The sequence below is a fragment of the Heloderma suspectum genome, chromosome 8, assembly GCF_057233095.1.
Source record: "Heloderma suspectum isolate Gila_16-S chromosome 8, 16-S_ref, whole genome shotgun sequence".
Classification (NCBI taxonomy): Eukaryota; Metazoa; Chordata; class Lepidosauria; order Squamata; family Helodermatidae; genus Heloderma; species Heloderma suspectum.
This window is the reverse complement of record NC_139465.1, coordinates 48,094,553-48,111,112: the sequence shown is the minus strand read 5'-3', so window position 1 is coordinate 48,111,112 and position 16,560 is coordinate 48,094,553. Positions and strand designations below refer to the sequence as shown.

General features: G+C 50.7%; 1 protein-coding gene across 1 annotated transcript; it reads left to right on the top strand.

Moving 5' to 3' along the window:
• The first annotated feature begins 403 nt into the window (after positions 1-403).
• On the top strand, positions 404-15,333 carry LOC146339174 (uncharacterized). Its single transcript, XM_084812902.1, has 4 exons — positions 404-490; positions 3,310-5,152; positions 12,851-13,034; positions 13,828-15,333. The coding sequence occupies exons 1-2, from the start codon at positions 404-406 to the stop codon at positions 5,089-5,091; spliced, it is 1,869 nt and encodes a 622-aa protein (XP_084669028.1). The 3' UTR covers positions 5,092-5,152; positions 12,851-13,034; positions 13,828-15,333.
• The last annotated feature ends 1,227 nt before the right edge of the window (positions 15,334-16,560 follow it).

Sequence of the window (16,560 nt, the reverse complement as noted above, 5' to 3'; positions counted from 1 at the left end):
TTATGCACTGACCACAAGTCAGTTCAGTTGGACCCTGATTCAGCAATTCAGAAAACAATTTCGTTTAGCTTGGGCTACTTGGGCGGTCATCTGATCTGACTCTGGAGGGAATCAGAATTTTGCTTTGGAAATCTGAAATGTTGTCCCTCACCATTTGACTGTCATTTGAAATGAACAAATGGATGTACCTGTTTTGCTTTTTGACAGAATCAGATTACCATAACAGCCCATTCTGAGGGAATGAAGATGGACAATTTTCATACAAATAAGTTTTGGGGCGGGGGGATTGCTGGCCACCATTAAATATATATATTTATGGACTCAATGGTCTTATAGGCCCCTTCCAACCCTACTATTCTAGTATGGAATTGCCAACTGCATTTTTATTTCTCAGCATAATTGGATGAAATATGCAAGCATAGTTGCCCTTCCTGAGGAGCTGGAGCCTGACACATCTCAGGCGGATAGGTCCAGGGGTCGCAGGGTTTGGGTGAGCAATCTGTATGAAAACAACATTCACCATAGAGGTGCCTGGAGGGAAGAAACCTGAAACATTTCAGAAGCCCACAGTCCTATAAGCAGAGTCATGCAAGGGTCCAAAGGTCAGTCGCATGACGGTCCAGTCTCAGCATGGCCAGAGAAGCGGGGTTTGTGGCACAAGCAGCTGAGGCCAGGTGGTGTTTCCAGCAGCGAGTAGATCTAAGGCTACCTTGAGTGCCATTTTTTCCAGTGGAGGCTGGTGGCTCCAATGTTAGTGGGGCAGTGAATCAGCACTGAGTTTCAGTCAGAACTCTAAAGGACCTTGGATAGCTCCTTTAGAATTCTGACTGAAACCCAAGCAGATTCACTGCTCCACTGACATCGAAGCCACCAGCCTCCACTGCATTTTTTGGTAGAAAGGCAGGGTATAAATCAAATAAATAAACTGAAGGCTTGAATGCTGGAACTGCCAGAGCCCCCACCAGGCCTCAGCTGCATCCTATCAGTGGCTTGTGTAAGAAGTCTTCCTCATGAGAAGGGCCCTCCTCATGAGGAGCCCTTTACTCACGAAGAGCGCACTTGCTGTGGTTCTTGAGGTGCAAGCTTCACCTTTTAGTAGCAAGCCTGTTCCTCGAACTTCTGGCACCAGCCCACTCTAGGACCAAGTTGACGCTTGGCCTCCTCCTCAGACTCTCTGGGGGATGTTTGGTCCTCAGGAGTCCTGTCCAGGGGTTCCCCAGGTTCCAGCAGTACTGGAGGGCCCAGTGTAGCTTCCCTGGAGTGTCAGTGTCAGGATAGTGCACCAGGGTTGTTGGACTCTGCCGTCTCCAAACCATCATCTGATGAGTTATCCTGGCCTGGGTCAGGCACCACAGCCAGGAACCTGACAGATCATTTCAGGAGGTTTTGCTTTGGGCATGTTGACTGGGGTGAACTGAAAAGGGATTTGTTTCCTTTTGTATTCTGTGGACGATAAGAGCTGCCCCTAAGTGAGAAACCTGCAAAATTTCAGAAGGATAGGTTCAGGGGTTAGGGAATTATGATGAATGAAGGTTTTTTTGTGGGGGGGTGTTTTGTTTTCTGCTTAATTGACAGCACCAAAGTGACAGACACTTTCAGTGTATCATCCTTGGTGGAAGGATGGCACCTAGCTGAGAGAATAAATGAACGCGTGTATTAAAGAGCTTGTGCACCCTTTATAGTGCAAGGAGAGCCATTCAGGTGTGAGGTGTTTATAAAACACCCCACTTGTGTGGACAGTTTGCTGTGTGGCTGTGTCACACACACACACAGAGTAGTGCTAGAGTCAGAGTAGTGGTTGTTGCAACCGAAACACTTTTACGTTGTTACGAAGTACGCTTTAATTTACATGGACATGCATATCACATACATGTAAACCAAACACATACCTGAGGGATCTTTTGGCATTGAACTCTGGGAGCTTAGAAAAACCTGATTGCCCCCCCCCCCTCCAAAGTTGAGAGAGTCAGAGACCACAACAAGGTCTTTGAAAGTAATTCTTTGATTTATTAAAGAGGAATTTAAAATGAATTAAAATCACACATCAGGGGAATTAGAACTATACATACATCTGGGGAATCGGAATCATACGTTAACCCCCAGAAGGTTAGAGACAAGCATTTGAAGTCAGTAGTGAAGTACGATGGGATGCATAGGAAATCGTGTGTGTCTGTTTGTATGTGTGGAAAGGGGGAGAAAGTCGGGGGAGAGAAGGAACTTTTCTACTTGATATTTTTACTAGGGGAGAAACTGACTCTTTGGGGGAGTTATGAGAGAGTTTAGAGGAGAGGTGAGAGCAAATGCAGGGTTTTGGGAGAAAGTGGATGGAGAAAGAGCTAAAGCCTAGGAGTTCTGGAGTTTGGTATTGGGTGGAATATTAGGAAAGGGGAAGAAAAGAGAAGGGGAAGAAAAGATGATGCAAGGATTTACCTCTCCGTATCTGCTCCCTTGTGAAGTGATGGGAAGCTCTGTTGAGTTCCTTCTCTGGGAAAGAAGGCGAGAAAGTGGGGAGGAAGGGGGGGTTGCTCTTCTGAGCAGAAAGGATGGAAGGAGTCCTCTTTCCTTCTCCCCCTTGCTGGTCCTTCTATGAATTTGGGTTGCTGTTTTTATCCTTTTTCTCTCAGGATGTAGTAATCAGAATAAAACAAGTCTTTCTTACAAGATTACTGGAGGATGCGGGAAAATGGATTTTTAGGTGTCATACATTAAGGGAAGAAAGAAGACAATGGGATTCTCTTACTTTCTTGATGTGTGGAAAAGGTGGGAGTTGATGGGTGCATATCTCTGGCTTTCACAGGTCCAGGTGAGCAAGAGTGTGTGTGTGTGTGTGTGTGTGTGTGGGATTTTGGTGATGGTCTCAAACAAAGCTGACAAAAGAGTCATGTAGGCGTGCGTGCTTACACAATATTGGGTTTTCTGGGTCTTGCAGCTTTAAAAGGCACTGAATTCTTTATTTTTCCTTCTATTTAACTTAACAGGAAGGTTAGAAATCAGCATAAAATATTTTCAGGGTGGGGACTTCTGCAGTTGTCCTGAGGCACGGTCTGAAATTCGCAAGTGTAAACTGAGGGAATAAGGCAATCACAGTGCTGCGGCTGGCCAGAAAGTTCACGCAAGAAGTCTGCCTCTCCTCTTGGCTGGTGCAAGGCCTTAACGTCCTGCGGGGCCTGCTTTTCTGCCCTTCTCCAAGACCACAAACCCCAGGCCCTGCCCAGGCACAGGCCGCACTCCCCCCGGTCAGCAGAATTCGGGGGGACGCGTCACGACGTGCTTGCAAAGCTCTAGGGGCGCCCCGCGTTATCTGTTCAGGCAGAGACGGGGGGGGGGGCTGCTCTGGTCTGGTTCCCGAGCGAGCAGCTGAGCTCGCCGGGCTTTGCGTCGAGCAGGAAGGCCCGCCGCCCGCCCGCCTGCCTCGTGGGCCGCCCGGAGGGCCTCGGCGGGGCGGGAGCGCAGCGGAAGCCCACGTGCGCCTGCCGGGGTGCCGCCCCGCAACGGCGCCTGCAGAGACAGCGGCGGGCGCCCGGGCGGCGCCGGCTCCTGAGGAGAGCCGGTCCCGGCCGCGGGGAGCGCTGGCGCCGCGGCTGCCTCGTGCACCCGCGGGCCGCGCCGCCGCAGCGCGGGAGCCGCCTCTGGCGGCGCCGTTCCGCATCCGCCCGGCGCCCCGCGCCGGAGGGGGAGGGGGCCCGGCTGGCGGCCCCGCGCCGCCCGCCCGCCCGGGAGCTTCCCTGGCCCGCGGGGCGGGCCCACGCCTGCGGACGTGCCGCCCGCGCCCCCCAAACGGCTCACGAAAGGTCCGGCGGGCCGGACGCCCTTGGGCGCTTCGCTTCGCTTCGCTTCGCTGGCCCCGTGCCACGCCTGCCCATGGGGCCCGGGAGTTCACCCAGCCGCGAGGCGCGGCCCCCGGGCCTTTGGGGCCCTCGGCGTGCGGAGGCGCGACCCCGCCGGCCCAGAAGCCTCTCCTCAGCCGGCGCGCCTCCCTCAGAAGCGGGCCGGGGCGCTTCTCGCAGGCGCGCTCCGCAGGAGCAGCGCCGCGGCGTCCTGCGCCCGAGGGCGCTCCTCTGCTGGGGGCCGTGCGAGGGCAGGGGGAGCCCAGTGGCCCACGCCGGGTCGCCCCCCGCCTTTCCCGGGAGCCTCAGGCCGGCTGCCTCTGGCTTGCTCGCCCCGCAAGTTGTCACGCCGGGGACAGCGCTGGCTCTAAGCAGGCCTAACGGATCCGTCGGGGCCCGGAGGGCTGCGACAGTCAGCGAGGACGGGGAAGCCCCGGAGCGAGCCCGAGGCCTCCCACCCTTAGTCAAGGACGATGGCAACCTGAGCGCTCCTTTCACCCCGTGGGTGCGGGGAGGGCGCTGCTTCTCTGGCCACAGCTTCCTAATTGTGGGGTTTCCGAAATCAGGCCTCCCCCTTTCGAAGCCTGCTGGGTTTTGGCAGCTCTGCCCTCCGCTCCCCACCAAGACCCTGGCATCCTCCTGCCGGAGCTGTGGTCACGCTCACTGTCTCAGAAGCTGGAGCGCGGCATTCCAGCCACAAGGAAAGCCCGTTCCTCAGCACTTGGAGCCCAAGGCAGAGGCCGCCCTGAGCACGCTCCCCTGCCGTGGGCTTTTCGGGCACTGCTTGCTTCGCCCAGGGCCTTGCGTGCACGTCGTGCTCCCCTTCCCCCAGTCTTTCCAGGAGGCTGGGGGCTGGCGATCCCTCTTTTGCGAGGGAGGGAGTGCGCTGGGCAGGAGAGGGTGTCCAGCAGCAGCGAGAGGGCTGGCGCAGCAGCAGCCTTTCTTCCCTGGGCCCAGCGTGACACAACTCCGTCGAGAGGCAGTGTGGTGTCTTCTCCCCTGGGCTGACTGGTCCCGGGGCCATCCTGACTCCATTCAAGGGAGGAGGCCCACGCTTCAAGATGTTATTTGGGGTCTTCCAGTGCTGAAAAGGACTTCTCCGGACAACAGGAGCTGCTTTGGGAGATGTTGCTCTGATTTCTGGACCCTGAACTTAACCATATTGGTGATGACCCCCAAGGGGTCACTGTTCCTGGCTGGGAGTGCTGCACCAGGCCTTTTCTTATCACATGCTGTGCTTGAAGGATCAGGCAAGCAGAACTGAGCTCCACTGTAGGATCTGGACAAAGCAACCCGGCAAGGCTGCTGGATCACATCGTTGCCAGGTGAGTAAACTTTGCAAGGGATGCATGAGAAGCCACCTGGCCAGCTCTCTAGCCAGGCTTCTCCCTCTCTCATTCCATGAGAGCTCCTGGGGACTTGTGTCAGGAGGGTGGACGTGTGTTGTGGACCAGACATCCAGAGGGCTCCGGGGAGCTTTCCATCTGGTGCTGCTGTGGAAACCCTGGCTGATCTGTGGGATGCAGAAGTGACCCGGGCGATTGACACAATTGCTCCTGAGTGCCCTCTCCAGAGTAGAGCTCGCACCGGGAGTGATGACACAAAATAGGGGACGGCGCGAGTGCAGCTGGAGAACTAGTGGATGCAGGAGAACACTGGCAAGGTTTATTCAGGGGCAGCGAGAGCAGCAAAGAAACAACACCTCGCTGCCTTCGTTGAATCCTTTATCTGCCGCTCAGCAGAACTTTTTGGTTGTCCGGGGGCTATCATATGCCGGCCCTAAGGACGCTGTAGCCCCATCTGAGGCCACTGTAATACATTTGCCAGGCACTTCCAGGATAAAATCTCTTGCATCCACCGGGACTCCAGTGTTGCAGCAGGGGAATCAGGTGAGGTACCCAGAGCACAGCCTTCTCCAGTTTTCTTGGATGAGTTTCAGTTGGTACAGAGCAAGGATGTTGACAATGTGCTTGGACAGGTCCGTGCAGCCACTTTCGTATTGGATCCTTGCTCCTCTTGGCTAATAAAAGCTGGCAGGGAAGGAACAGCTGGCCGGGCCAGGGAGGCGCTAAATGCCTCGTGAGAGGGAGTGGTCCTGGGCCACCTCAAAGAGGTGGTGGTGAGACCACTCCTGAAGAAACCCTCCCTGGACCTGGAAAATCTTAATAATTGTTGGCCAGTGGCAAATATTCCTTTCCTGGGCAAGGTTTTGAGCGGGTGGTTGCTAATCAGCTACAGACACTCTTGGATGAGACTGATTATCTAGATCCATTTCAGGCGGGGTTACATAACCTTTGCAAGACCTGAACTTGAGCAAAGGACTTTGCAAGGCAGCTTGTCTGTAAGCTAACTAACATAAATTATGTAAACATTAAGCTGCTGGATCAGAACAGAGCTCCTTGCAAGTTCTGTTTCTTTGTAAGTTATGCTTTGAAAAAACATGAGCTGCAAGAGATCAGTCTGTAAAGTTAGCCTGAGTGTTTTGACAATACTGAAGTCTGTCATGTTGCTCTCTGAAAAATATGTCCCACAAATATGTCCCAAGGATGACCTCTAATGCTTAAAATTTATCTACACTGGGAACCTTCTTTTACCTGGCCTTCTATGCCTTGCTCAAGGAAACACCTCTGTTCAGACAGAGGATCAGGAAGAGTTTTGCTCCTGTGTAATAACAGTAATACAAATCGGTAAATGCCCCTTATATCCTGAGGACTGCAATGATAGGTTGAGGGAATTCCTCATCCCTGCCTTGAGCAAAGCCATTGAATAAAATTCAGTCCAAAAACACTGAATAAAATGAATGAATCATCCTATACAGAATTCTCGGAGGAAGTGGGTTCCCCTCAAAAGCTCCCATGCTAAAGACATGCAGAAGAGTTTATGTGTGGAATATTTCTTGCCAAAGAAGCATATTTTCAGAGGAGGTTTTAAAAAAATGTTGGAGCCCAGTGTACTGTACTTTTGCAGGCTGTACTGTATGTCTTCTGTGACTTTCCTGTGGATCTTGAGTCCTGCTCAGCGGCACACCTACACATTGCCAGTCCTATGCACAGCTCCCAAGAAGGAGGTCCAACACAGTTTCGCGGGAGATGCTCCCAAGGCCCGGCTCGCGGGTCCTCCATGGTTTCCCAAAGAGTCTGATGACTCAGAGTCCACATGTGTTCTCTTGGTTTAGAATGCCACCCTGTCCATGTAGCCCAGCCTTCCCCAAAGTGGTGCCCCCCAGAGGTGTTGGACTACAGCTCCCAGCATGCTGGCTGAGGGATGCTGGGGGTTGTAGCTCAACACGTGGAGGGCACCAGCTTGGGGAAGACTGATGTTACCCTTTTGGGACCGGTGGGCACATTCAGGATTTCGAGAGTGCTGTGGGTGTCTCACAAAATAGCTGCTAGGGGCCTTGCCCATTCCTCAAATGGGCAAGGCCACCCAGGTGGCCAAATGCCATGGTGGGCATGGCCAGTCACAAGACGCTCATTTCCCAGAAGGCAAATGGGTGAGTCTAAAAGAAAAATAACTTGCCCAAGAACCTTAGCCCAAGGCAGGGGAGGGCTCTCGGCTCCAGAACACAAAACATCTTTTGAAGCCAAATAAAGATGGTGCTGGAGGGCAGCCCCCGCCCTGTTTTAAAAAACAGTTTTAATTTTTAAAAAACCTTATGAAATAAAACAAGCCGGGAGCCTGCCTGGCGGCAAGAGGGGTGTCTAGGGCACATTGGAGGCCCCAGGCATAGCCTGCGGTTTTAGCTTTTGTGGTCTTTTTAAAATCAGATGTTTGGGGTTCTTCTTTTGGTTCTGAGAGGTGCACAAATGCATGGATGCTTGAAACCCACTATGTTTAAACAACAACAATAAAGAAACAAAAAACCGAAGGAGATCCTTGCACCCTGCAGTAATCTGGCATGCAACTACTCCACACCAAAATAACCCCTGTGAAGATCACAGGGTGCCTCCCCACGCTGCCAGCTTCTAGCTGTCCCAGCCATTGGTGGTCTTCTGCAAGTGACAGGTGGGAGTGCCAGTGAGTTTCCACAGTCTAGGGTGGAGGAGAGGGAGGAGTGCTTTGCGCGTCTGTCCATCCTGTGTCTTCTGTCCGTGCTGGTAGGCGTCTGATGTAGGGAGGGGACAATCCACCTGAGCACCAATCTGTTCCCCATTTTCCAATCAGTATTCATATTTTCATAAAAGCACTTTTGTATGTACTTTTATGGAATTACTTTAATCTCTGTTTTAAATGTTAAACAATGTTTCAGTGCTAGTTAAATCATTGGGGGGAAATTAACACAGTGCTAAAAGGGTGCTGACTGGATTGATAGCATGTTGTTTTTTAAAGTCAGTTTTTGAATTTGCACTGAAACATCATTTTAGTGCTATTGTACCAATACTTTAATATGTTTTAAACAAATATGGGCAAAAGGGCAATCTGGATCAATTGAAAATGCAGATAAAATGATGCAACATATCCCTAAGATCAGCCTCTATACCAGCGGACTGGAAGATTGCCCATGTAACACCAATTTTCAAAAAGGGATCCAGGGGGGATCCGGGAAATTACAGGCTGGTTAGCTTAATGTCTGTTCTGGGTAAATTCGTTGAAGGCATTATTAAAGATAAAATTAATAGGCATATAGAAGGACAAGCCCTGCTGAAAAAGAACCAACATGGGAAAGGTAAGTCCTGTCTCACTAACCTTTTAGAGTTCTTGGAGAGTGTCAATAAACATGTAGACAGGGGTCATAGAATCATAGAATAGTAGGGTTGGAAGGGGCCTACAAGGCCATCGAGTCCAACCCCCTGCTCAATGCAGGAATCCAAGTCAGAGCATCCCTGACAGATGGCTGTCCAGCCTCGTCTTGAATGCCTGCAGTGTGGGAGACCCCGCCACCTCCCTAGGGAACAGGTTCTGTTGTCATATTGCTCTAACAGTCAGGAAGTTTTTCCTGATGTTCAGACGGAATCTGGCTTCCTTTAACTTGAGCCCATTATTCCATGGGATGATATGCACTATATGCACTCTGGGATGATCTAGAAGAGATCCTGGCCTTCCTCTCTGGGACAACCTTTCAAGTACTTGAAGAGCACTATCATATATCCCCTGAGTCTTCTCAAGGCTAAACATGCCCAGTTCTTTCAGTCTCTCTTCATAGGGCTTTGTTTCCAGTCCCCTGATCATCATCTGAACCCTCTCCAGTTTGTCTGCATCCTTCTTAAAGTGTGGTGCCCAGAACTGGACACAGTACTCCAGATGATGCCTAAGCAGTGCTGAGTAGAGGGGAACTAGTACCTCCTGGGATTTGGAAGCTAAGCTTCTATTAATGCAGCCTCAAATAGCATTTGCCTTTTTTGCAGCCACATCACATTGTTGGCTCATGTTCAGCTTAATAGAACAGAAGTACTTTCTGCTTTCTGTTCTTTAACCAGTTACTGATCCATAAGAGGACCTGTCCAGGTGATCCGGTAGACATTGTTTACTTGGACTTCCAAAAGGCTTCTGATAAACTCCCTCACCAAAGACTTCTGAGCAAACTTAGCAGTCATGGAATAAGAGGACAGGTCCTCCTATGGATCAGTAACTGGTTAAAGAACAGAAAGCAGAGAGTGGGAATAAATGGTAAATTCTCCCAATGGAGGGAAGTAAATAGTGGGCTCCCGCAGGGATCTGTATTAGGACCAGTGCTTTTCAACCTGTTCGTAAATGATCTGGAATTAGGAGTGAGCAGTGAAGTGGGCAAGTTTGCAGATGACACCAAATTATTTAGGGTGGTTAAAACAAAAAGGGATTGGGAAGAGCTCCAAAAGGATCTCTCCAAACAAGGAGAATGGGCATCTAAATGGCAAATGTGGTTCAATGTAAGCAAGCGTAAAGTGATGGATGTGGGGGCAAAAAATCCCAACTTCAAGTACAGACTGATGGGATCTGAGCTAGCGGTGACTGACTGAGAATGAGATCTTGGGGTTGTGGTGTACAGCTCAAGGAAAATGTCAACCCAGTGTGTGGCTGTTGTGAAAAAGAGAAATTCCATGTTAGGCAGAATTAGGGAAGACATTGAAAACAGAACTGCCAAGATCGTACTCCCCTCATACATATCTATGGTGTGACCACACTTGGAAAACTGTGTACAGTTCTGGTCACCACACCTAGAAAAAGATATTGTAGAGCTGGAAAAAGTGCAGAAAAGCGCCATTAAAATGATCAAGGGGCTGGAGCATCTCCCCTATGAGGGAAGGTTACAACAGCAGGGATTGTTTAGCTTGGAAAAAAGGAGGGTAAGGGGAGACATGATAGAGGTGTACAAAATTATGCCTGGTGTGGAGAATGTGGACAGGGAGACATTTTTCTCCCTCTCTCAAAATCCTAGAAGAGGGGGTCATCCCATGAAGCTGATTGGAGGGAGATTCAGGACAGATCAAAGGAAGGACTTCCTCACACAGCGCATGGTTAAACTATGGAATTCACTACCACAGGTGTAGTGATGGCCACGCATTTGTATGGCTTTAAAAGGGAGTTGGACAAATTCCTGGAGGAGAAGGCTATCAATGGCTACTAATCCCGATGGCTACATGCTACCTCCAGTACCAAGGGCAGTGAGCCTATGTACAGCAGTTGCTGGGGAACATGGGTGGGAGGGTGCTGTTGCGCTCATGCCCTGCTTGTGGGTTCCTGGTCGACAGCTGGCTGGCCACTGTGTGAGCAGAATGCTGGACTAGATGGACCCTTGGTCTGATCCAGCAGGGCTCTTCTGATGTTCTTATGCCAACTGGAAAATTAATGCTAAAACTGTGACAAAGTATAGACATGTGATGGATGGTTCACCTGTATGATATATCACTAGACACATCAAAACCTGATATACCAACCTGATGGATGGTTCACTTGTCTGATATATCATTGCACACATCATGGGCCAACTTACCACCTTATTGGCTCCTGCTTGGGACTGCCAGTGAGAAGCCACCCCCCTGGCTGGAGCTGAAGAAGGAAAGAAAAAACTTCCCTGGGCTAATTACGGCTGATTCGCCAGGCTGGGCCCAAGCTCCCTGGGAAGACTCTTATCTGCCCAGCTCTCACGTGGGGTGGTAATGCCCCAGCGGCAGCGACGCCGAAAGCGAGGTCCCCCCTTTGGGGGAGCCACTTCGGCGGAGACGCAAGGGCCACCCCCCTAACACTGGGTTGACTGGTTCTTGTGGCTTCTATGTGTGGGTGTTGGGTGTTGTTGTGTTGTTTTGTGTCTGTTTGCTAGGATCCTGTTATGTGCCTGGGTGAGAGGATATATGGCCAAGTCGGGGCACTTGAGGGGGGCCCAATTAGTGTGGTTATGGGTCAAGGGAGATATGGCATTGGGAGGAGGGCTAGCCAGGTTAGAGGAACATGGCCCAGACACTTAATGGCTGTGCCATGTTCCGGCCCTCCCCGCAACCGCAGGCATGATGGTTACCCTATCGGCCTGCCCTTGGGTCTCCGGATGCTGCTTTTAAATGCCAGATCGGTTCAAAGTAAGTTCTCCCTCATCCATGACTTAATAGTGGATGAGGCGGCCGATCTGGCACGTATAACCGATTCCGCCATGGATCTCGGTGAGGCCAAATGCCAGTGCATTCGGCCCCCCGAACTCCGTGGCGGAATGGCCTGCCACCCCTCCCGCCCCCCCGCAGATCCCCCCCAGGACGAGACTTACCTGGGGCGGATATGCCAGGTGGTGGCTCCGGCGGCGGCTTTGGCAGTGGCGGCTGGTCTTCTGACCGGCTGCTGCCACCGCCATTTCCAGTCTTGTAAAAAAAAACCACACACACACGACGTGATAGGCTACGTAAAGATTTACGTAGCCTATCATGGCTGGGTTTAAAAAAAACAACGACATGATAGGCTACGTAAAGATTTACGTAGCCTATCGCGCCTGGGTTTAAAAAAAAAAACGACGACGTGATAGGCTACGTAAAGATTTACATAGCCTATCATGGCTGTGTTTAAAAAATAAAACAAAACTGCGTACGCAAATGGTGGCAGCTATGGCCGCCGCCATTTGCATTCCTTATTTTTGGCCATCTTCGTCTACGTAAATATTTACGTAGACTATGACGGCGAAAATAAAGGGGAACGCAAATAGCGTAGCGGGCGCTATTTGCGTCCCTTTTTGATTCACCGTTTTAGCCTACGTAAATATTTACGTAGGCTAAAACGGTGAATCAAAAAGGGACGCAAATAGCGCCCACTACGCTATTTGCGTTCCCCTTTTGTTTTCGCTGTCATAGTCTACGTAAATATTTACGTAGTTTAAGATGGCCAAAAATAAGGAATGCAAATAGCGGCAGCTGTAGCCGCCGCCATTTGCGTACGCGGTCCGTCCCCCCCCGAGCCCTCCGCGGCCGGAAATCCGGCTGTGGACGGCTGTGGCCTGGCCGGCTGCTCTGCAGAGCTGCCGTAGGGCACAGCCGGCCATTGAGGATTCCGGGGAGGAGGAATGGATCACCTCCCCCCCCTGTCGAGGATTCCGGGGGGAGGGACGGAACGCCTCCCCCCCCCCCACCATCAACATAATCTGTGAAAAGGTAAGTGACTTTCGTACACCCCTAATAACTGAGACCTGGGTGGGTGAGCAGGGAGGAGTCAGTCTCTCCTAGCTCTGCCCACCAGGTACTTGGTGCAATTCCTATGCTAGTAAGCCTCTGAGCATGTGCAGATGAGTCAAAAGGCCGACAACAGTCTTCTTGGTGCATTCCTTGCTAATGAGGAGAGTCTTTACCTCTGATGTGCCTGGGAAGCAAAGTCTGTTTACAGGTGGCTGTGCCTGAGAACCAAACACTTCTAGCCTATGCTGAGAATGAGCGCGAGGGGTGCGTGCTGCTGAAACGCTGCTTATTGCTAACCTGTAGAGTATAAGACCCATTGAACCCAGTGGCTTGGTGTTCAGAGAAGCTGTCTGATCAACCATTGGGTACGCCTGTGTGCTGTATGTTACCCAGTAAAATACTCCTTGTAAGTAAGCCTTTGAGTCTGATTTATCACTATCTTGGCACTTCTAACCTAAGAGTTCAACGCCCACGGCCAGGGCGACACACCTGGGCGGTTGACGTGATTGCTCCTGAGCGCCCTCTCCTGAGTAGAGCTCATACTGCTCCCTGGTATACCGTGGAACTGAGAGCGATGAAACAAAACAGGAGACAGCTTGAGTACAGATGGAGAAGAACTCCTGGCGGATGCAATCGAATGCTGGTATGTGCCTATGGTAAAGTATATTCAGGGGCAGTGAGGGCGGCAAAAAACCATCATCTTGCTGCCTCTATTGAATCTTCTGTCCGCCACCCAGCGGAGCTGTTCAGAGTTGTCCAGGGGCTATTACATGCCAGGCACAAGGACACTGTAGCCCCTCTGTGGCCTGCTGTAACGTATTTGCTAGGCACTTCCAGGATAAGATCTCTTTGAATCCGCCGGGACTTAGACTCCAGTGTTATAGCAGGTGAATCTGGTGAGGTATCCACAACCTTGCATTTGTGCACAACCTTGTCCTATTCTCCTGGATGAGTTTCAGTTGGTACACCTTGAGGACGTTGACAAGGTGCTTGGACAGGTTCGTGCAACCCCTTCCGTACTGGATCCTTGCCCCTCTTGGCTGATAAAAATCAGCAGGGAAGGAACAGCTGGCTGGGCCGGGAGGTGATTAATGCCTCTTTGCGAGAGGGGGTGGTCCCGGGCCGCCTCAAAGAGGCAGTAGTGAGACCACTCCTAAAGAAATCCTCCCTGGACCCAGAAAATCGTAGTAATTTTAGGCCAGTGGCAAATGTTCCTTTCCTGGGCAAGGTTCTTGAGTGGGTGGTTGCCAACTAGCTCCAGACACTCTTGGATGATATGGTGTACATATCTAGATCCATTTCTGTTGGGGTTTAGGCCAGGTTTGCTATTTAACATCTACATGAAAGGGTTGAGTGCGGGCATCCGGAGTTTTGAGGCGCGTTGTCATCAGCATGCTGATGACATGCAGCTCTATTTCTCCTCTCATCTTCTTCAGGTGAGGCTGTGGATGTGCTCAGTCGGTGCCTGGCTGCGACAATGGACTGGATGAGGGCTAATACACTGAAGATCAATCCAGACAAGACTGAGATGCTGTTGGTGGGTGGTTCTTCTTACCAGAAGGAGGGTGCTCAACCTGTACTAGATGAGGTTGCACTCCTCCTGAAGGAGCAGGTTCGTCGCTTGGGGGTTCTCCTTGAGCCATCTTTGTCACTTGAGGCTCAGGTGGCCTCAATGGCATGGAGTGCCTTCTACCAACTTTGGTTGGTGGCCCAGCTACGCCCCTATCTGGACAGGGATAACCTGGCTTCAGTTGTCTGTGCTCTGGCAATCTCCAAGTTAGATTACTGCAATGCAGTCTACATGGGGCTGCCTTTGAAGACGGTTCAGAAAATGCAGCTTGTGCAAAATGTGGCAGCCAGATTGATAACAGAGACCAGAAGGTTCGAACATATAAGACTAACTCTGGCTTGCTTGCACTGGCTGCCTGTATTTTTCTGAGCCCAATTCAAGGTGCTGGTTTTAACCTATAAAGCCTTACACGGCTTGGGACCACAATGCCTGATGGAGTGCCTCTCCCGACAAGAACCTACCCGTATACTATGCTCAACACCTAAGGACCTCCTCCAGCTGCCCACAGTGAGGGAAGCTCGAGAGATGGCGACAAGGGAGAGGGCCTTTTCAGTGGTGGCCCCCCGCCTGGCGCTAATATTGTTATCTTTCAGCGCCAGGTTAAGACCTTTCTCTTCTCCCAGGCATTCGGCAGTATATGATAAGTGTTTAATCGATCCTGGAATGTCTTATGGTTATGGTTGTTTGTTTTTGAGATTGTTTGTTTGAAGTTGTTTTAGATATGTTTCTTTTGTGTATATTGTCTGTTCATGTGTTTTTTATGTAAATGGTTTTTAATCTCTGTATATTGTATTTTAATGTTTTTAGTCTTTATAAACTGCCCAGAGAGCTCTGGCTATTGGGCAGTATAGAAATGTAAATAATAACAACAACACACCTTAAAAAAAACAAGACAAAAGAGAAGCAGTAAGGTGATCATGCTACCGTTCTGTCCTTTCCACACGTAAAAGTCCAATTTTCTACATTCCGAAAAGTGATGGAAAGAGCAGGGAGAAAACACAGGCGGGGGCCCACCCTGCCTCATTCATAGAATGTTGTGGAGGGTGCAGACTGTGTCATCTTCCATTTGTAGCCTGCTCATTTTTTTCCCACGGTGTCTTCCTGCAGCTTTTCCCGTTCCACAGAAAATCCATTAAGGGAAAGACAGACTAGGTGCACCTGCCTTTGGACGGGCAGCGCTAGGAGCCCTCCCTCTGCCTGGAAGTCCCCCAGGACAGCAACGTGGTGGTGACATCATGTCCTATAAAATGTGAGTGAACTACGCCTGGTCGTTCCACAATAATTGCCTCCTGCTGAAGCTCCCGAATACTGGTGGAGAGAAGGCAGCACAGAGCAGCAGAATATGTTTACATCCCCTTCCTTAACTCCTGATTGCTCGGGGGGAGCACATGACAGCTTCTCACAGCTATCAAACCTTGCTGGCTGGCACACACGGCCAGAGGCTTCCTGTCCCATGGTGCTTTCAGTGGAGCCTTCTTGGTGCCAATGGCCTGACGTTTTACTTGCTTGGGGCGCAATTCCCCATGGCTGGCAGGGGAATGCTGGGAGCTGGAGGATTTTCTCCCGTCTAAACATGCATAGGATTGTGCCCTTATTTTCTACATTTCCATACCACCCCAAAGGCCAAAGCCAAAAATTAAAACCTCAAAATACAACACAATAAAACATAATATAAAACCTTTAAAAGTTTTAAACAAAATAAAATCAGATTAAAAGCCAGCAGCTTTCCTTCCTCTGGTCTCTGAAGAGATTCTTCCTGCCCACCCTGGCTGCTCACTGGAACTGGCATCCATGGAGGCTCGCCGTCCAGTGGGATGAGCCTCCAATGGGATCACCTCCAGTGGGATGAGCTGGCCAAGAAAGGGGCTTTGTTCCAGGTGTTTGGTTTCTTGCTAACATTTCACTTGAGTGAACTCTGTTCAGGGTAAACCAGGGGCAATATCTCGATTCCACTTCACAGATCACCCGCTGCTGCTGGGGAAGTTCCCCTGCTCCCCTCTTCCCCCCAAAGAGCTGCCACGACTGTTGCTGCTGCTTTGGGGGAGTTCTTTCTCCCTGCACCCTGAATCCTTCCAGCTGCAGATGCTGGGGGAACTGTTCCTGCCTCTCCCTTTCCCTGCCCAAACTCCTAATTCTGCTGCTGCCGCTCTGTGCAAGGGGGAGGAGATTCATCTTATTTGTGGAACAGGTAAAGGCAGGTAAGGGGTCCACAGTGTCACCAACCAGTTAAAGGAAAGCCATGATAACACATCCACCATCACAAATCCCATTGTCAAGCCAGGTAAGACAGTATCGCGATGTCAGGTCACATCTAAAAGGAATGTGATGGAAACTTCAAATATGGCTACAAACCAGTAGTTATTTTTGTTTGTTTGTTCTAAGGGGAAGGGGAAACCCCTGGGTGAAAGTGGGAATGCTTCAGTCTGGAGAATTCTCCATCATAACGCATGTTGTGTCAATACAAGAGAAGAACAAGGTGCATTTGGAAATCTGACCTCCAGCCTCATGCTGTGTTTTCCCAACCCAGTTTTTAAAAAATGGTTATGTATGGTATTTATTTCTCCCCTCCCTTTTATCTTTCCCACAACCCTGCAAGGTA

What these genes read in the sequence shown, in the direction of transcription:
- LOC146339174 (XM_084812902.1), top strand. Translation starts at nt 404, where the DNA reads ATGAAATATGCAAGCATAGTTGCCCTTCCTGAGGAGCTGGAGCCTGAC. An exon ending in CCAGGGGTCGCAGGGTTTGG is followed by an intron (nt 491 to 3,309) that starts GTGAGCAATCTG and finishes TTATCTGTTCAG; the next exon opens with GCAGAGACGGGGGGGGGGGC.